An 18,887-nucleotide genomic window follows, 5' to 3' on the forward strand; every position below is an offset into this window, starting at 1 on the left:
AGGCTGACTTGCAGTGCAATGCATGGGCTCACCTGTTGGAGGCGGTAAAAAGCAGAACTTTATGAGCGTAGAACGGCTTTCCTTCCACCAGGAATGTCACATCTGACATTTCCTTATTGTTCAGAAAGTGCGGATCTAACACAGGCACAGACAACTTGGATAAAACAGACAGGCTCATAGAAATAGCATGAGCATAAAAAACAAAACAACATAAGCAGTGCTGAAAATGTATTGTACACTAGATGGCAGAGGAGGCCTTATATGAGAGAGGGCTGTAATTTGAGAGCTGTGATGTCTCCAAACAAAAGAGAAGAAAAACATCATGAATGTGTTTGCTGTAGCTATACAAAAGAGACAGTGGCACCTTAAACCAATCATCTACAGAAAGCTCAGTAAAACCCCAATTTACAGTAAAAGATTCACCTGGGAAAAAAATATTCTGTATGTCTACATATAAATATATGTTCATAAAAATACGGTAACACCCACCAAGTCTTGAGGTCTGTTTTCTCTTGATCTCTGTAAGTTTAGGAACAGGGTACGGTCCGTAGCACTGAGTGAAGATCACCGCCAACTGCTGACTGATAACCTCGTTCTACAAAATAAATTAACATCATAAACAAACAAATAATGGCCACAAGTGCCCACATGCTTAACTGATGCCGCAACAGAAGTGCTGCAGGGGCGGGGATGCATGAACTTTGTGGAGAGACAAGGATGCGAATCAGAGGAGAGTTTAATGTTATTTTCATTTGTGCTATGCCTCTTCTAGCTCTCCTTTGTACGGGTGGGTGGAAAACGGGTAAACTAAATCCCCAGCTGAATTACATGCTCTCCTTGGAGTCTGACTGATGAGTGCAACTTTGAGGAGCTCGTCATCATCTTGACAGTTCTTTCACCCTGCCTACACTGCTGCTTCCTTTGAAACTTCTTTATCTGTCTTTTTCGATGGCATCGCTATCCCTCTGTCTTTTGGTGAAATAAATGTTTTTTCAATACACCACAATAGTATATAATGAATGTACATTTGTATAAGAGCCGAGGTACAATCAATCATCAGTGCAGAAGTACATTTCTCATAGATCACCTCTGACAGATGCGTGCACACACACACACACACACACACACACACACACACACACACACACACACACACACACACACACACATTCACACTTAAACACACAACTGAGTGCATGCATGCGGTGAATGGCTAGTATGACAGCAGGTGATTTGTACAGGCAGTTAGGCTGATTGGACTGTCAGATTGAAGTGGAATCTATCTTTTCTTCTATGCTCACACAGAAAGAATACACTTTGAGCAGGTATTTGACTGAACCTCTCCACCAGAGTCAAAGCAAAGCCCACACAATTACATAACATATATCTGCTTCCAAGCAAATCTCCCCATTTTAAAGCGTTTAGCGGATCACAGGCTACATTACTGGCCCTATCAGCAAGTAATAAGAAATCTGTGGTAAAGTTGCAGAATGCTTTGTGTAGGCAGAGTAGGCTGAGTGGGATGTGTGTATGTGTGATGGTGCAGGTTGTTGCAGACCTTGCTGGCACGGAGGATCTGGAACATTAGAGGCAGACCGTGTGTGATGAGCTCCTCAGTGTACTCCTCCTCCTCGATGCAGCTGAACTCCTTCAGCAGACCCTGAATCAATGGCCGCCTATGCTGCACGAAACATGTGCGCAAAGATTCCAGCCAGGTGTGCAGCATCCATGGGACTCCTGACCCAAACATACACATATAATAAACAGTTTTAACATTGCACCAAATACTGAACAATGTCTTTGTGGTTTGTACCCTGTCTTGAACATATTTTGTAGCACTTTGGATAAACAGGACTTTATCATGGTCAGGGTTACTTTTGTTTTAAAGCCTATATCAGCAGTTCTTGGGGAATGTGTCGAGATTCACACACTCATTCACACCTAAGGCAATTCAACACAATTCGTTTTTGAGAAAAGGAAATATACCCACACAGAAATGTCAGGAACATACAAACTGTTGCACAAGCCTGAGTTAATGATCAAACCAGCAGGTAGTAACATCATCCGATGTGCCATTTTTTTGTGAATTTATATTCAAATCAAGACTAGGAATATAACTTCTAGATATTTGTATTGTGTAATCACTTTTAGATAGTGACAAGGTAAAATGTCACATTTTAAAACAGGTACAGGTAGATCTGCTTTGGGTCTTCGAAATTCTCTGCAGCATTAAAGATTTATCAAAGGCACCTTCTGTTTGTGAACAGTTCATGAGCAGTGCTGCAGTGCTAACAAATGCTTCCGTGACTCATCAGGGAGGATCTGCAGCCTTAGCAATGTGTTGACTGACTTTTTTTAACCAGCATGTTGCAAAACAATGTAACTGCTGTCATTGGATGTTTAATTCATGCTTACAAGGCTTTGCTTAATCACCAATGTACCTTCATTATTTGTCAAACTTTTAACTAGCAAGAAAACTAGACACTAGCTAGTAGGCAAAGCTGCTGATCTTTTGGGTAAGTAACAGTAGAAAAGCATAACAGTAGGTGAACATGTGTTGTAATATATTACACACCAAACAGGCATTGTAGGTGAGCATTCATGTAAAAATATAGTTAGCTTTAGAAAGAAATTAAATAAATATAAATTCACAGAATTAGATTTAGCTTAGATGCTACACTATCCTAACTGGTGTAGTAAAAATGTTGATTTCAAAAAACAAACAAGAAATTGCTGGATTTATTTTATCTTGATACATTTTCACTTGTTTATTTCCACACACTGACATTTAAAAGTGCCTTTCTCTATTTGTAGTGATGCTGTATGAATTGGCTCGTCATTCAAATTTGATATGGGGCCTGGAAAAATATAATGGAAAGAGCTTTCGGGCCTTAGATCCTAAAACTCACCTGCGCTACGTATGTCCAGTGTGATATCCACATGGCCATGCTCTGAGCTATGGTACATGGCCTCTCTCAGAGCTTTCATTTTGGCTTTGCCAATGCGTGCTGCTTCCATCTGCAACGAATTCCTCTCCCCTGCTTCTGTTCCTTCAGCCAGGATCTCCTCTAGGGACAATACATCCCCTTTTCCCTTCTCAGACTGGGACAGTAGATGACGGAACACATTCCTGAATCGGACATGCACAGGGAGATTATGTTTATGTGTGCTTATTTAAGCTCTACAGTAACAGCTTCTGATTATTCTTATTATAACTGTATCTAATAATTTACAGAATTTAGCTCGCTTAGTTGATAGAACTTGGTGAGTGGTAGTACTTAAAATAATATTTAAAATAATCTCAGTTGCCATCCTCCTCTTTAAATATTTTTTAAGGGACTTTATTTTGATCATTTACACTTGCTTTGGATGGATGGTTGTTTCCCTTTTCTAAAATTGTATCATAAAAGAAGACAGTATATGCAGTATTCTAGATACAATATATACAATCTATATATCGATAGCAAATCTGCAGTGACTCAATACAGTTAAAAGCAGTGTAAAAATGATAGTTGGCAGTCAACTACTGTTTCTTTGTTCCTGTAGCATTCTAATTAGTTATGACTTTTTTTTATTTTTTTATTTTTGTTATTTCATTGGAATATACTTTTGTTCTCTAACTCTAATGCTGTCATAATGTTACTGAGTAGGAAATAGGAAATTACTTTGCAGTGTTGCTGTAATGTGATTAAGTGTATGTGCGTTACCTGTGTCCATGTGCTGCAGCCAGACTGAAGGAGTTCATTTCACTGTGTGGGGTTGTGGAGATGCCGTTACGGTACATGGTGCCCACCATTGGGTCAGCTCCTCTCTCCAACAGCAAACTAACCAGCTCAAAGTTTCCTGCACATACACAAGAAAGATCTGCATTCGCCTCTGATCACCGCTGCCAATGCCCTGTTCCTACTGACTGATGTTTACAGGGTTACATTACCTGCAGCAGCAGCTAACTGCAGAGGAGTTTCTGTATAGTTCTCCATCTCATCCTGCAAAGAGCCCTCCACATTTGCCCCATGGTCGAGCAGCAACTGGGAGAGTGAAAGAGGGAAATAAAAAGAGAAACAAGAGGTGAAATAGATTAAAACCAAAGGCGACAGAGTTCAGACTTGACCACTTTTTTTTACAGCTTCCTGCAATGTGATCTAGACAGTAGAAAATAAACTGCTTATAAAACACATTTTCTGCTGAGTGAGACAGCACGGTGGGCAACGGCAGTCGAGTTCGTTTGGAGCTATGTGAAACACAGTGAAAATGGCTGATAATGAGAAACATGGTAAATGGGGTGTAGCACGGTCGCTAGGCAAAGACTCTGAGAAGAGCTTTTACACCCACACACAACTGACCAAAATGTCAAGAGAATACACGAAAAAAAGACCTAATGCATAATCCTACTAACAATGCAGGGAAAGTTGTGTGTCTTGAATGAGAGTGTGTATTCATTGTGCTGTCGGGGCAGGTGGAGGACGTCTACCTGCAACACGGGAACATGTTGGTGAAGCACGGCGAAGGTGAGTGCCGTGGCTTGCCGAGTCTCAGGGTAGATCGAGGGGTGCTGGTGCACTGTGTTGGGCACCTGAAGGAGGTACAGTGGACAGTCAGGGCATAAAGACATGCACGCACGCACGCACGCGCACACGCACACACACACACACACACACACACACACACACAGATACACACATGCACACAAATAGGCAGCCAGGAAAATGCTGGCTTGGGAAAATCTCGTACACACGCTGCACTCAGCGAAAACTTGGCACATGGCTCCCAGAAGACGTTTGTCACATTCATAGTTGGATTTAGCTTTTGAGAGAAAAAGGTCAGAGAGAGAATACATACTGCCCCATTCTATTATTTCTTTGTCAATGCTACACTTGCTTAAAACCTCTCATATCTTACTCATGTCTAAGCTTAATGGCTCAGTATGTTGAGTAACAACGTGATCAGATTGCATAACCGTTTTGCAAAAACATTTCCCAACAAATGTGACTTACTATTGCTGACTTACAGCCTGACTCAAGTGTGAGTGGTTCCAGCCACAACTCCGAGACGTGAAATCACAGCTAAATCATTCTTTGCTTTGGAGACTCCCGCTAAACAGCTGGGTAATGTCTTAGTAGTAATAGTCTTAGTAATAGCTGCACTGATGACACCAAACAAAGTCAGACGAAATGGAAACAAACCTCTTGGGAAATCTCTGGTACTTTTAAAATTTGACACCATGAAACATTACACAGGAATACAAACAGTGGAACATGTGAAAAACAATGGAAGCATGGGGTTTGATGGGGTCATGAAGAAGCAAGGAATAAAAAAGGATTTGCTTTTGTAGAAAAATAATCACTGGTGGAATTGTGCAAAGTTACCACCATGAAGAAATTATTTTTCTATTACAGCATGTCCTGGAGTGTTTTATTCCTCTTATACCACAGCAATATGCCAATTATTATTAGTTAATAATAACTTCTTAATAGTATATAGTTATGTTTAATATTGTAGAATGCCTGTTAGACATTAGTCATAAAATGTATTTATTTTATTTTTTTTACATTAACACTACTAAGCTACTATTTATTTCTCTCCATATATAAATGTTAAGTTACAGAGAGTTTCACCATATCAATGAATAGTTTTATGAATTTGCTAATTAGATTTTTACTAGGCTTAGTTAATATAAATCATCTATCAAGTCTTCATGAATAGCCTATTAGTATAAAAACAATACCATCAGAACAAACACAATAATATAAATCTGTAATATGCCTTATAGGCCAGAACTACAGCTCTTGCTGGTCAAACATCTTTTCTTGAGTAAACTGAAGGGGATAGCTCAATGGTTAAGATGTTGGCCTTCTGATCGAAAAGTTGTGAATTCAAATCCCATTACTATTAAATGTTCACTGTTTGGTCCTTAAGAAAATGCTTTTAACATTCAACTGTATAGTTGTACACTGTAAATTGCTCTGGATAAAGATATCTGCCAAATGTTGTAAATGTAAAATAAATTAATACCTCTTAGAAAGTCAGGTTTAGAAATGTGCTGTGGTATAAGGCCACTTTCAATTTTATAATCACTGACCTCACTGTTGATATCAGCTCCTGCATCCAACAGCATCTGAACCATGGCCTCATCACCACGAGTGCATGCATACATCAGTGGAGTCATACCCTAAATAGCATGCATGGACACACAGGAGACAAAATAACTAAAAAATGACTTAAATATAATAAAGTAACACCAGTTGCTTTTAGTATTGTAGACGCTGAATAGTTACTGACTAAAGAAGTTGGTTTGAAAGTCTGTGTATACAGAGAGAGACTAGAAGGGATTCAGCCTAATCCAGTACAAGAGCCCATGGAAAATCTGACGCCATTCCTGGTTCTGTGAAAAAGTGCAGGAAGGGCCTTCATTTCCTTTTTTGATTTCAGCGGTGCAGCCAAGCTCGTGGGATGATGGAGAGAGTGGTGATGTGTGGCTGTATGCTGACACCCACTGAGACGATTAACCATAAAACACTGTGAGAACCAGAGTGGGACAACTGTACTGATGTAATAAGAGACTCTTAGTTGAGTTGAGTTCTTCATAGGGCAAATGTAGATGAGATTTATTATGTCTGTATCAAAGAGATTGCTATTGTGCTGGGTGTTGGTTTAAAAGGAAAACATTTATTTAGTACAGAACATTTTTTGAATATGGACGAACGCTATGACGTTTATACAGTATGTTTGTTGTGTGTCACCTGTTCACTCTTGCTGTTAATGCCTTCAGGTCCAAGCAGATTGATGGCCTGCTTTACCAGGTCTGTCCGACCACAGTTAAGCATGCGGAACCCCAGGTCCTGCAGAAACTTAGCCTCAGTGGATGCAGCATCCAACTTCCGTGACATGCAAAAACAATCATCTGTCCTACAGAAACAAATATGGAAACCAGGAATGACTTTGCTGACAAAATACATTGACAACCGATACCAAGTTCTGAAAACAAGCATTGTTTTGTATAATGTCCCACTGAGTTATGTCTCAGTCTCACTGCATCCATGCATTTTAAAAATATATGGACACACTGAAGTGTACAGTTACAAGACAATATTTAATAGCCCTAAATAAATAGATAGAAAAGCTGCTACAAATATGGTGTATGATTTTGAAACAGCCTCTTACTTTAGCTGCCGAGGTTCACAGTCCACTCCTGGCAGCATGAGCCGGGCCGCCTGCCGAACATCATCACTGTCCACCGAGAAGCTTCGGCGGTGCTCGGCATGAGCTACAGCCACTCGGATCCATTCCATAAGGGGAGGCAGTACCATAAACGGCCTGCAGGGAGAGACAACAAGCATAATCTCAATTATTTACTTTACATCGCCTCACTCCAGCTGTTACTGCTCCAGCATCTGCAGCTGTTATAACTACGTTGAATGAAATATTGTGATATTTAATTATGAGTGTAAATATAGGAATTGCTGTGTCTAAATAATACAAATGTAAAAGATTTACAATTACAGTTAGATTTCTTTGAAGAAACCCCTTACATTTTAGATACATTATTTTAAATAGTTTTGTCTGTTCCTAATTATTTCCATAAAACCAAATATTATTCTATATCCAAAATAAATACAAATATGACAGTACTATTTGGTTTTTTTGTTTTTTTTTTCATATAAAGAAAAGAAAGCTAGTATAGTGTCACAGGCTATCTTGTTAAAATTTGAGGTATACATGGACACTGAAGAACCTGATTCATTAACATGAAAATACAGCACTAATTTAGAAATTTTAAATCAATGCCCATGGGTCAGGGGTCACAGTATTTTAGATACTGCTGTTATTATGAACTTGATTGATGAAGCTGAGTAAAAGCTCTTCTAGATTAGATCACAAACAACAAAAATAGCTCATTAAAGAATCCTGTAACAATTTGGTATGTTGTACATATCTAATCTTAACTTATTGATCTTTTGATCTATTGAACATATTGAGCATCATGCTTGTTTTATGCTATAAGCAAAATAATTAGAAAGCTCACTGCTATAGATCCAGTAATAGTTGTTGCATCCCCTGCACTTGTCAGAATAGTAGAAGTATATGTAGATTTAGTAGAAGAAACAAAAAAGCACACTGATGTATATGTGAAATAGACCAGTATCTTTGCAGATATAGAGTCAATAAGTAATGGACCCAGCACTTTAGGCACTTTGTTTTCTGTCTCGTGTATAAGCTACTTCAGGCACTTAAACTACTACAGTTTACATATAACAGAAAAACCCTGGCCTGTGATCTTACCTTTCTGAATGAAGAGTGATTTTGGAGGGTTCAACATTGGGGTTCTCCCACTCCATCTGAGGGCAGTGCATGAAGTAACAGAGAGTATAGAGAGCCTCAGGTTCCCAGTGGAGCAGATTGTTCTTCTGGTGCACAGGAGTGCTGTTAGTATGGTTCTTGATACTCAGGGGTTGTAGGTGATGCATAGCTCTGGACACCAGGTCACCTGTAAGCAATAGGAAGGACATGAAGTTATGCTTATTTGTAGAGGGTCATATGACAGTGGCATGATTATAGTAGGGGTGACCAAAATCTGCTGGCTTACACTCTATCAAATACCTGACTTGCGTTTTAATATATTTTTGTCCAGGAACATATATTAAATCATTCCCAATAGTCTATTCTCTTCATTTAATAGTGGCAGTACGCTCAAATGTAAATTCAGGTTGGAACTTCTATACAATCAGATTTCAGCCATCACATCACGTGTTGCCGGGGTCAAAGGTATCTGTCTGATTTAAGGCCTTCAGAGTCAGCACCTGCAGGCTTTTTTTTTTTTTTTTTATCATCAACTCCATGTTGCTTGAAGCAGTTGCTTTAACCAATCAGACTGCGATTTGGCCCTCTAGTAGGCATCCAAAAAGGTCTGCATTTTCACGTCCTTTGATTGGATGGTCAGACAGTGCACTAGTCAGAGCTCTCAAGCTGCATCTGTAGCAAGCTGCACAAGCTCAAATATATTTGTGTGAATTTAATAGCTGGGGGTATTTTTTATTTCACAATGGCTGACAGAGAAGGAAAAAAATATATTTTGGTCACAGATATACTTATTTTATATCTGACATTTTGAGAAAGGGTCAACCAAAACTATTTAAAACAGTTGTTAAGCTTTTTTCATAAACCATTTATATATTTGCATTTTCTGCCCCATAGAATATGCACAAAAACATACAATTTGCCTTTATTTCAGATGCCCAGAAAAAAGGTAATGCACTAATAAATGCACAAAAATTGCAAGGAAAACTGTAGCATTTTATGAGGTTAATATTAATGCTTCTACTAGAGATGATCTATGCAGTGCAGCTGTGGCTTTGAATTGCTATTCATTCTTACTGCATGACATATCTGTCTGTCTCTGTTATGCTGCATTTCTCTATAATATCGATATTTTCAATAGCGGTGTCATCATAATGATGGTATTAAGAGATGGACTGAATCAGGAAAGACACCACTTTAGGCCTAAATGTGTAAAATTTATTTATATATAATTATATATTTATTTATTTATTGGGCTGTCCTGTTTTCAGTTATGGAACTCAAGTCATTTGTCATCTCCACCTGTTGAGCAATGCTCTCCTGTTGTGTTTATCCTTTGTTCATATTATTTCTCCATATTTCTCTAAAGACAAAACAGCATGGAAGAAGATAAGCAAAAATAAGCAATCAAATGCAATCCTTCAGCCTGAATTCGGTATTTAATGACCAAATATTTGGTATCACTTTCAGTCTTTTTCTTTTATCTCTCAAATATTAAATTTGTATGGAAACATATGAATCCATGGATCGTAGCACTCAGCACTGTATCCATTCAGAAGAATACAACAGCACTTTATACTGCATAAAGCAAAGAATAAATAGTGCCATGCTGAGAGACCTAGTGAGCAAATGCCTCTATAATTTACACAACAGGCAAAATGCCGTCACAGCTAGTCTCTATTTCACATATTTCTTTGTTTCAATAGATTAACATCCACACAGCCAGTGTGTGACAGACCCAACACGCCTAGTCATTTAGAAAAAAACAAAAAACAAAGGGTTGTTTAACTAAAAGTTGTGTTTTTCACACAGCCAAGGCTATAGGATTGAATAAAGAATGCAGTAAAGAGAGCACAGTAAAAGCCAGATGTATAAAGGTTTTGCGTGCATACCATGTGAATTAACTGACAGCAGAGAGCAAAGAGTTGCCAATTATCTAGCAATTATAGGATTACATGGAGATGAGATCCTCTTGTTTCAACTAAGAACAAAAATAACTCACATATTAAATGATTTTCACAGAAAGAGACCAGACATTTACACCTGCAGTCATGTAAGTGCTAGACTATGATTGCAAGACTAACATACAGTAGCTACAGACACACACAGACACCAAACAAGCAGAGCACAAGGTATATATGATGACAAGTGGCTTGAAAATGAGAAAATGAGACTGCAATCGGCTCTCAGAGGGCAGTTCCATGACCAGTACTCTCATATCTTATTCATGATAGCTTGTGATATTTCCTGTGAGTCTGTGGGCCAGTAGGAGCTGACTGAGAGTGATATCCACTCCAGATTAACCAACAGGAAGAAACTCTGAACCATCTAAAGGCACTTCTCTCCTCTTCTGCTTTCCAGCTTGGTTTAAAGGCAATGAAGGTGACCTTAAGGACTGAAAGCACAAAGTGGGAATACAGTAGCAACTGAAGAACAAAACAGGATTACATTTGGAAAACTGAACAGCTCATCCTTCTCCTCTAAAGCATAAATAAAGAATGAGCACCTTGATGAAGGCCAGGTGCAAGGCCTGTCCTGCTCTACACTGTCACAGAAGTATGTGACAGCCTTCTTTTTAATCAGATCAATATCTACTTAGCAAATGTCCCAACAAGTATTTTCCTCTGTTGTACATTAGACTACATAGAATTGATCTGAGTTCTTGAGCTGAACTTTCTATTTAAAAATATTTCATGTATTTTTTACTTAATGTATTTTTAAACAGATATGTCGGCATTAACTTTCTGAATTTTAACTTTAGATCAGAGGTGCCCAAACATTTTTCTATAACATTCCAAAAATCAAACTTGATTAAGAGCCGTGGGCAAAAAATAAATGTTGCATTATACCAAACATTATATTAAAATTAAAGCTGCAATGGTTCCTCTCAATTAAGGCTTAAAAAAGCCTCTTGACTTAACTTGACATAAAAATACAAAAATAAATAGATAGAAAACATGACTCTGTAATCTGCTTAATGATTTATTTTCAAAGTTCTATTGGTTCGATGAGTGTTTTTGCCCTTTTTTTCCCATCTTCTTATTTATGACATGATGGGCCACATCAAAGGTCACCAAGAGCCAACTTTGGCCCATGACCCAAGTTTGGGCATATCTGCTTTAGATTTAATTTGTCTTGCATTTCACGAAACAATCAACAAAGCAAAATCATAAATATCTGAAGCTGTAACCACAAAAAAAAAAGCATTTTAGTTTCTTGCAGGAAAAGTGCACACACAATGCTAATGTACAGAATTAAGCACTGGGTACTGGCAACAAAGCCAGTAACTCCTTCAGGTATGCTGGGTAATGATGGGTAAAGACTGAAGAAAAATGGTCATTATCAAACGTAAGTGAGTAAAAGGAAATGATATCTCTAAAGAAAACAGAGGAAAGAACAAAGTGGAAACATGGTAACACTTATTGAGGACCATCCAGCCATGGTGTTTTCACTAGCAACTCTCACCAACTCCAAACTAAAGCATGCACAAAGTTTCTAAAAGTTAAGCCTACTTGCTTTTAATCAAGCATCTGGCTCAGTTCTCTGGAATGATGAAGCTCAAACCACAATAAAAAAACTACTCTTAATCTCACTGCCTAACTTTATTAACACAAACATGAGAAAGAAAATTACATCAAGGTATAGACATGCATTCAAAGAATAAGCATTGATGTGGATTTGTTCAAAATCAAAAATCCACAATAAAACAAACCTTTGTCGCTTAACTAATGTGTTAAATTCACAAACCATACTAATATTTCTGACATACGCATATTCAATAATAAAAGTTCATTCCAGTTCCATATTTAATTCCATATCCACTTTGGCTTAAATCTAAATACAGATGTAGGTATGCATATCTGGGGTACTAAACTGATACAGATATTGTAGCATTTTGTTATATCCTTACCTTGTACAATTCCTGCATAATATATATAGGGTTAGTGTATTCTCTTCATTTACAATGAATAGATAAACTAATGCTACATCTAAAAAAAATCTGTGCTCTTTAATTGCTGGGGTTATATTTTGTGTATGTTTTATATCAGTTATATTTTTGTTCATAGACATCAAAGAAGGAAAAATCTCAAAATGTAAGCAAACATTGCAAGCAGTGCATCTTGGAGGTTCAATTTCTTTTACTTAGATGCTTGCAACTAATGTCTGAAAAGATTTAATTTCAATCTTCCCTTGGGGTAGAAAGCAGAGATCACAGTAACCTTGCCATTTTGGTAGCAACGGCACCACAGCTCAATATCTGTATGAATATAGCCTCATAGAAAACAAGAAATGTTCTTAATGAAGAAGTCTTCCTGCACATATGAAGTTGTTGTAAATATGGCATATGTTTTTATAATAGTATGTTTATATATATATATATATATATATATATATATATATATATATATATATATATATATATATATATATATATATATATATATATAATTTTATTTTATTATTTTTTTTTTTTCAGTTTGCATTAAAACAGATATAACATAGCATGATTAAAATATAGTATGCAAATTACTACTCCGTAAATAGTATGAGATTCATAAAAATTGTTTATGAATATCTTAAAATAGATTTTGCCATTTTAGTATGTTATGTGATGGCTGTCCAGACATAAATAGTATATCTAAGACAGCTTTAAGGCAAGTATCACAGCTTTATGTGCCCTAAACTCCCTTCCATGGCTAGTGACAATAGCCACGATGGATCGCTAATAAAATGTTAGAGACAGAAAATATAAAATATAAAGGAGTCACTGGTAAAGTTGAAAGGCATGCTGAACTGAAATTGTAGGTATAAAATGGGCTTGGAGAGGTTTTAAGTGCAGGGGATTTTTGAGGCAATGGGCAGTGCACTCTGCTGTCCAATTACAGACGAATAATTCAAGCAATAATGGTATCCTGCTGATGACAGGCCACACTTTTCAGGGCAATAAAAGCATAAAATTGTATGCAAACAGCATTCATACAAACACAGATGGGCTATGATCACAATGTGTGAAGGAAAGGCATGAGGCTTTTAAGCTTATGAGTCAGATAGTAAAAACGCATAGTAATACAAGCTAATAATAAGGTAGGGAAATAAAAATAATGATAACAAATAATAATAATAATAAAAATAAAAATAATATTGTTGGTTTCCAGAAGACATGTATTCCTTTTAAACATCATTGTTGGATTGCATACCAAAATGAAAAAATAAAATAAAGATTTAGATAAGAAATTCAAACATTACTTTAAAAGCTTTCAGATATTCACACAAGCCAGAAGATATACTGTATATTTCCACTGAAAAACTTAGAAGTCTCTATACTAATTTCAAAGGAATGTTAAGTATTAAGGGAATGTGCTTTATACTTATGTGCTTCATGGTCAGTATGCATCAAACCAACTCATAGAGTTATAGGCAATAACTGTGCCCTTATAGTAACTCATAAAACAGGGGATGTGGTAGAAAAACCCTGTGGGTTGGAATAAGGCACACATGTTTAAATATGCAGTGGTGGCAGGGGGTGTTTGCATGTGTATTAAAGTGTGTGAAAGAAAGAGAGATAGATAGATAGAGAGAGAGAGAGAGAGAGAGAGAGAGAGAGAGAGAGAGAGAGAGAGAGAGAGAGAGAGAGAGAGAGAGACAAACAGAGAGAAAAAAGTTACAAAAAAGAAAATCAGATTTGCATCAGCTATGTAAACACACTGTCCTCATATAGTCCTAATAAAGGGTGCATCTTAATGTTGTATTATGTATATATAGTTATTTTAGAAGCACGAACGGTATATAACAGTTCTGCTCAAATGCATAATGTTTTATGTAATGCATATAACAGAACCTGTGACTAACTTTGTGATCAGGCTGCTCTTATATATATAATATACTTACTTAGCTCAGCGATGCTCCCTACGCGTGTTGCCAGCAGACACTGCTCTATAGTGCGCAGCTCGGCCTGACAGTAGGCATCACCTGCTTTTCCTGACCGCTGCTGATCTCTGTGCAGGTTAAAGCTGTCTGGTAGACTCAAGATACCTAGGAGACAGAAAGAGAATGAAGGACAGAGAGAGTTAGGACCTTTGTGGAAAAGCTGATTCGATTTTATTTTAATGTTTCAGCTTCATTACTATAATGCAGAGGAAATGCCAATTTCTAAAGGATATCCAAGCGAGCAGTCTTTTTTCTGGCCTTCATGTTACAGTTCTGAAATTGGATGGCTTGTGGTCACAATTCTTTACTTCTGCTAATGCATTTAAACACACAATTGTGGACGAATGTCACTTGAACTTTATTCAAGATGCAAGCGTATGAGCCAAATGTTTTACTGGTAAACACAAAGAAGCAGGTAGGAACACAGTGAGATTTTATTCCAATGGATAAAAATGGCAAAAAAAAATGTCTCCTGGGCTGGTTATCACATTGTACTTTCAATTCAGTTAAAGACTGATGGTAATGACTAATGACCCTATGATGTACATCTACATAGAAGAAGAGCTCTGAACCATTAGTCGTATCGTTATTCAAAGACAGGGCTAACTGCTGTCCATCTGCACTCTTTGACAAGGTGAATGGAAAAGCTATTATGTTTCAGAACACGCAGCGATTACAGTAAAGAACAGCATGTGCCTGCCTTTGACAGTAGATACAATTGTAATCACTTGCTCTTAACAAACTGTTTAAGCTGATCAATTCTTTTCAGCTTACAGTCTGAATTTGTTTAGCTGATTTAAAGTCGATGTGCTTTGCCACATTTTCCCCAATTTTATCATGCTACCGCACAATCGAATTCCATACCAATTTTCAGCACATAAAGCTAAACCTATGAAGAGACAAGCCACTTGCTTTTCTGCATTACTGTCTCAATTGCATTTTAACATAACCTGTCATAAAAAAATGAAGATATGGTTTAAACATTTTATGATTATAACCTAAGCTCAAAATATCACGGCAATATCGAATTCAATCATTTAAAAGCATGGTCAAATTCTAATGAAAATGGAATAATAAAATGTTAGTACAAAGGTGTTTTTCCATATACTTCAATACTTAAATGTATCCTTGATTAGGTTTTAAAAAAAAAACAGATAAATAGATATGCATTTTACTTTGGTAAACCATCTTAGCATACACCATAACTAACCTTGATGTCAATACACTGAAACAAGCGTAGTCATAAGAAAATTCTTTCCGCCAGTGCTGTTATGTACTCTTTCCTCTCCTGATGGAGCCAGTTGTGTTTTAAATTATGATGTGACAGAAAACCAAGACTCTATCTGCCCAGGCAACAAGGGAGCTTTTTGGTTTAAACCGTTTCATTTACAGTTGTGAAGTAAACACAATTTCAGATATGACTAGAGGTGAAAATAGTCTGCTGGCAGTAGACACACACACACACATGCACGCACGCACGCACGCACGCACGCACGCACAGACACACACACACACACACACACACACACACACACACACACACACACACACACACACACACACACACACATATTATAATTCTTTTCAATTGAGCTTCAATGTCCAATTCAGGACAGCATCTTTCAGCATCTTTTGATTGGTAAGTGAAATGTACAACCTTGAAGTATTAGTCCATGGTTGCCATAGAGACAGGGCTGGGGTGTCAGGGTGGGTTGCTTGCCTGCGGTATGGGAGGGATTTCAGGTGTTTAGAAATGCGAGACCACACCTCATTGCTTACAAACCACAGCCAAATATATAAAGGATATCCATCAGAAGATACAAGCCAAACTCTCGGTTTGTGTGTGTGTCTGTGTGTGTGCATGTGTGTGTGTGTGTGTGTGTGCATGTGTGTGTGTGTGTGTGTGTGTGTGTGTGTGTGTGTGTGCGCATGTATGTGTGTGGCTACATTTAATTCAGAAAAAAGCACACAACATTGCAGTTCTTACTAAAAAAGATGCTGCTCCATGTGTGATAACCAGTCAGATTATATACTGCAGTATTATATGGCATTATAGCTGTTCTTAGTTTTATTTAGGAGACAGGTATTTTTTTGCCATGGCTACTAAACTGTTTTTTTTTTTATATATATATTTCAATACTCAGCTCAAAATCATCTCCCTACTTTTTACATGGGTTTGATCATCGTATAAAAATATGCATTACATACCTAGCTATTTGACCCGTATCTAAACTTGTGGAATATAAAGCAACTTGGCCATAAAATCTGACTATAGAAATAAATTAAACACGTTACATTTGTAAGAAATCTAAGCAATCTAAAGGAAGGTTGCTGTGTTTTCCAGCTGACTTACTCAGTAAAGCTGCACTCAATTCAAACCAGACAATGCAATGCATTATGGGGATTAAATTTCTGCTACTCCACTAACTACACTATACATTAAAAAGATTTACTGGATGCCAGTCCATCATGTTATACCCCCTCAGATATATCAACCTTCACGCCACATTCCTATAAACTTTCCCTTCCACTCTTACAGATGCTCTTTTATAATAAATCACTCCTGCCACTCTTCTCCACCCACTCCACCCTGCCTGCACTCTTTTCTCCACTTCTCTAAAACACGCTCCATTACTTTGCACTGTTGACCCCAGGTACTTAAACTCATCCACCTTCACCACCTCTTCTCCTTGCAACAACACCCTTCCACTGCCCTCCCTCTCATTCACACACATGTACTCTGTCTTACTCCTACTGCCTTTCATCATCGATCTTCCAATGTACAGGTGTACAGGTGAAGAAACATTGTTATGTTACAGCATACATTAACACCCTTTTGTGCTTTAGACTTTGTGTCAAAAGTTAACACATATGTAGGTGTGACAGTCAGGTATCCATACTATATATCTTTATAGATAATTAAAAGATTTGTTTGTTCAGTCAAACTGACATTCTAGCAAGCAGGTACTATTTATAGTGATGCAACATCTCCCTAAAGTTCTTTGTTTTCCCCTGGAAGCAGATAAATTAAAATAGTAGAGAGCAAATAAAACATTTTTAAAAGCATAAATGGTGAGAGCACTTACACCCTTATAATCTCTCCCCAGGAGTCCAGCTAGGCTCTCCATGACGAATGAGGGTGCTAGGCTCCAGCGCAGCCTGAAACATTTAAAGCAGTGGGTGGTACAGCTGGCATTTCTCACACACGCTTTCTCTTAGCCCCCAACCCCCACAATCATACAACCTTTCCATCTTGCTCCTGAGGTAAAGCAGTTCGAATTACAGCAGGCTGTAAAGTCTACATATGAAGGAACACATTTGACTGTTGTCCATAGGAACAGCCTGGCTTAGCTCTCTTTTACCAAAGAAAATGTAGAAACTAGATTGTGGCTGTTTTCCATAAGAAATCACAGTCACAATCCTAAGTAAAGACAGACTTTTTTTTTATTTCATAAACAAAAAAGATTTTTGCTAATCATTTTGATGGGTCTCATTGGTGCCAAGGAACTGCATCCAAGGCACGAAATCAATGGAATTTTCTCTCTCTACATTTATGTGGAAGCCTGAGGAAAGTCTATTGAACTTTTTTTACATTTTATATCATATATAACTTTGACCACTACAAGAGAAATACATGTTCCTCATTTATACGTGTAAAAGTGAAAAAAGAGAAACTTGTATTTAAATATTTCATTGCAGTTTCAAGAAAGGTGCTGCCTTCACCTAATTTTGGAACCTAACTGAATGTACTGATAGATTTTTTTTTTTATTATAAGTTTTGTTTAAAGGACATCAATTATTTGATTATGATCTTTATCCACATCAATCTCTGTCTTATCGCTGTGAGGTTAAACTGTTCTCTGTATTGATGATGTAATGGCCCAGAAATACAACAGACATTCTGAAAGATGGTATCTGATTAAAAACTAAAGAGCCTTATTTTTTTATTTTTTATTTGCTAAAGCATGGAATGATCCAAAATCTGATCAAACTGTGAGAAATGTACACTTAACGTTTGTGAGTTTCCATTCACCAAAATCTAAATAATAAATGGAAATGTAAAAAAATATATTATGGTAATCAAATCAAATTTACATGTAATTATTTTATATATCAGTGAATACTATTCTCTCCACTCTTGAGTATTCTGACTGTAACAGCACTGACACAGTGCATTAAGTCCACCCCGTCTTTTGAACTCATTCTGGACAACAGCCTATGGGCCCAGAGTAACTATTTTGAGGAGGTCCTTAATGACACTTCCACTGAATAATTAGGTCTTTTGAAGAAAGGCATTTTTATTGACTGTGGTGTGACAAAGAAAAATTGAGAGAGAGACTGAAGCAAAGCACTTGAATTGAAGGGAAATTGATTTGTAAGGTGCCTCATTGTCTACAGTATTCTCATGGCCTATAGGTATAACGTTATGTTTTGTTGGTTTGCACAACAGCAAACAAAAATTTTTATCATTTGATGAATTCCCCTCTGGTTGTGCATTGAGTCTCAGCATGTGTTGCTTCCACGCCTTGTTTTGTTTTCCTGTCATGCTTTGTTTTGATTTGAGTCTTGTTTCTACCCTTGTCTTATCACTGGTTTATGGCTCTATACTGTTTAGTGTTTTGCTTAAGTGCATCTGTTTACTATTAGTTCCTCATTAGTTTGTC

At 37.3% G+C, this 18,887-nt stretch overlaps 1 protein-coding gene across 1 annotated transcript in view; it reads right to left on the bottom strand.

Moving 5' to 3' along the window:
* The window catches only part of btbd11b (BTB (POZ) domain containing 11b), a 65,871-nt gene that overhangs the window by 5,728 nt on the left and 41,256 nt on the right, over positions 1-18,887 (bottom strand). Inside the window, exons 2-13 of the mRNA XM_083551890.1 lie at positions 14,185-14,328; positions 8,281-8,485; positions 7,162-7,314; positions 6,741-6,906; positions 6,080-6,169; positions 4,472-4,573; positions 3,935-4,028; positions 3,708-3,843; positions 2,910-3,130; positions 1,559-1,737; positions 490-595; positions 33-135 (exon numbers count right to left, since the gene is read on the bottom strand). Coding sequence (XP_083408016.1) covers positions 33-135; positions 490-595; positions 1,559-1,737; positions 2,910-3,130; positions 3,708-3,843; positions 3,935-4,028; positions 4,472-4,573; positions 6,080-6,169; positions 6,741-6,906; positions 7,162-7,314; positions 8,281-8,485; positions 14,185-14,328 — 1,699 coding nt within the window. The remainder of the gene's footprint in view (positions 1-32; positions 136-489; positions 596-1,558; positions 1,738-2,909; positions 3,131-3,707; positions 3,844-3,934; positions 4,029-4,471; positions 4,574-6,079; positions 6,170-6,740; positions 6,907-7,161; positions 7,315-8,280; positions 8,486-14,184; positions 14,329-18,887) is intronic.

Source organism: Silurus aristotelis (genome assembly GCF_946808225.1).
Source record: "Silurus aristotelis genome assembly, chromosome: 10".
Lineage (NCBI taxonomy): Eukaryota > Metazoa > Chordata > Actinopteri > Siluriformes > Siluridae > Silurus > Silurus aristotelis.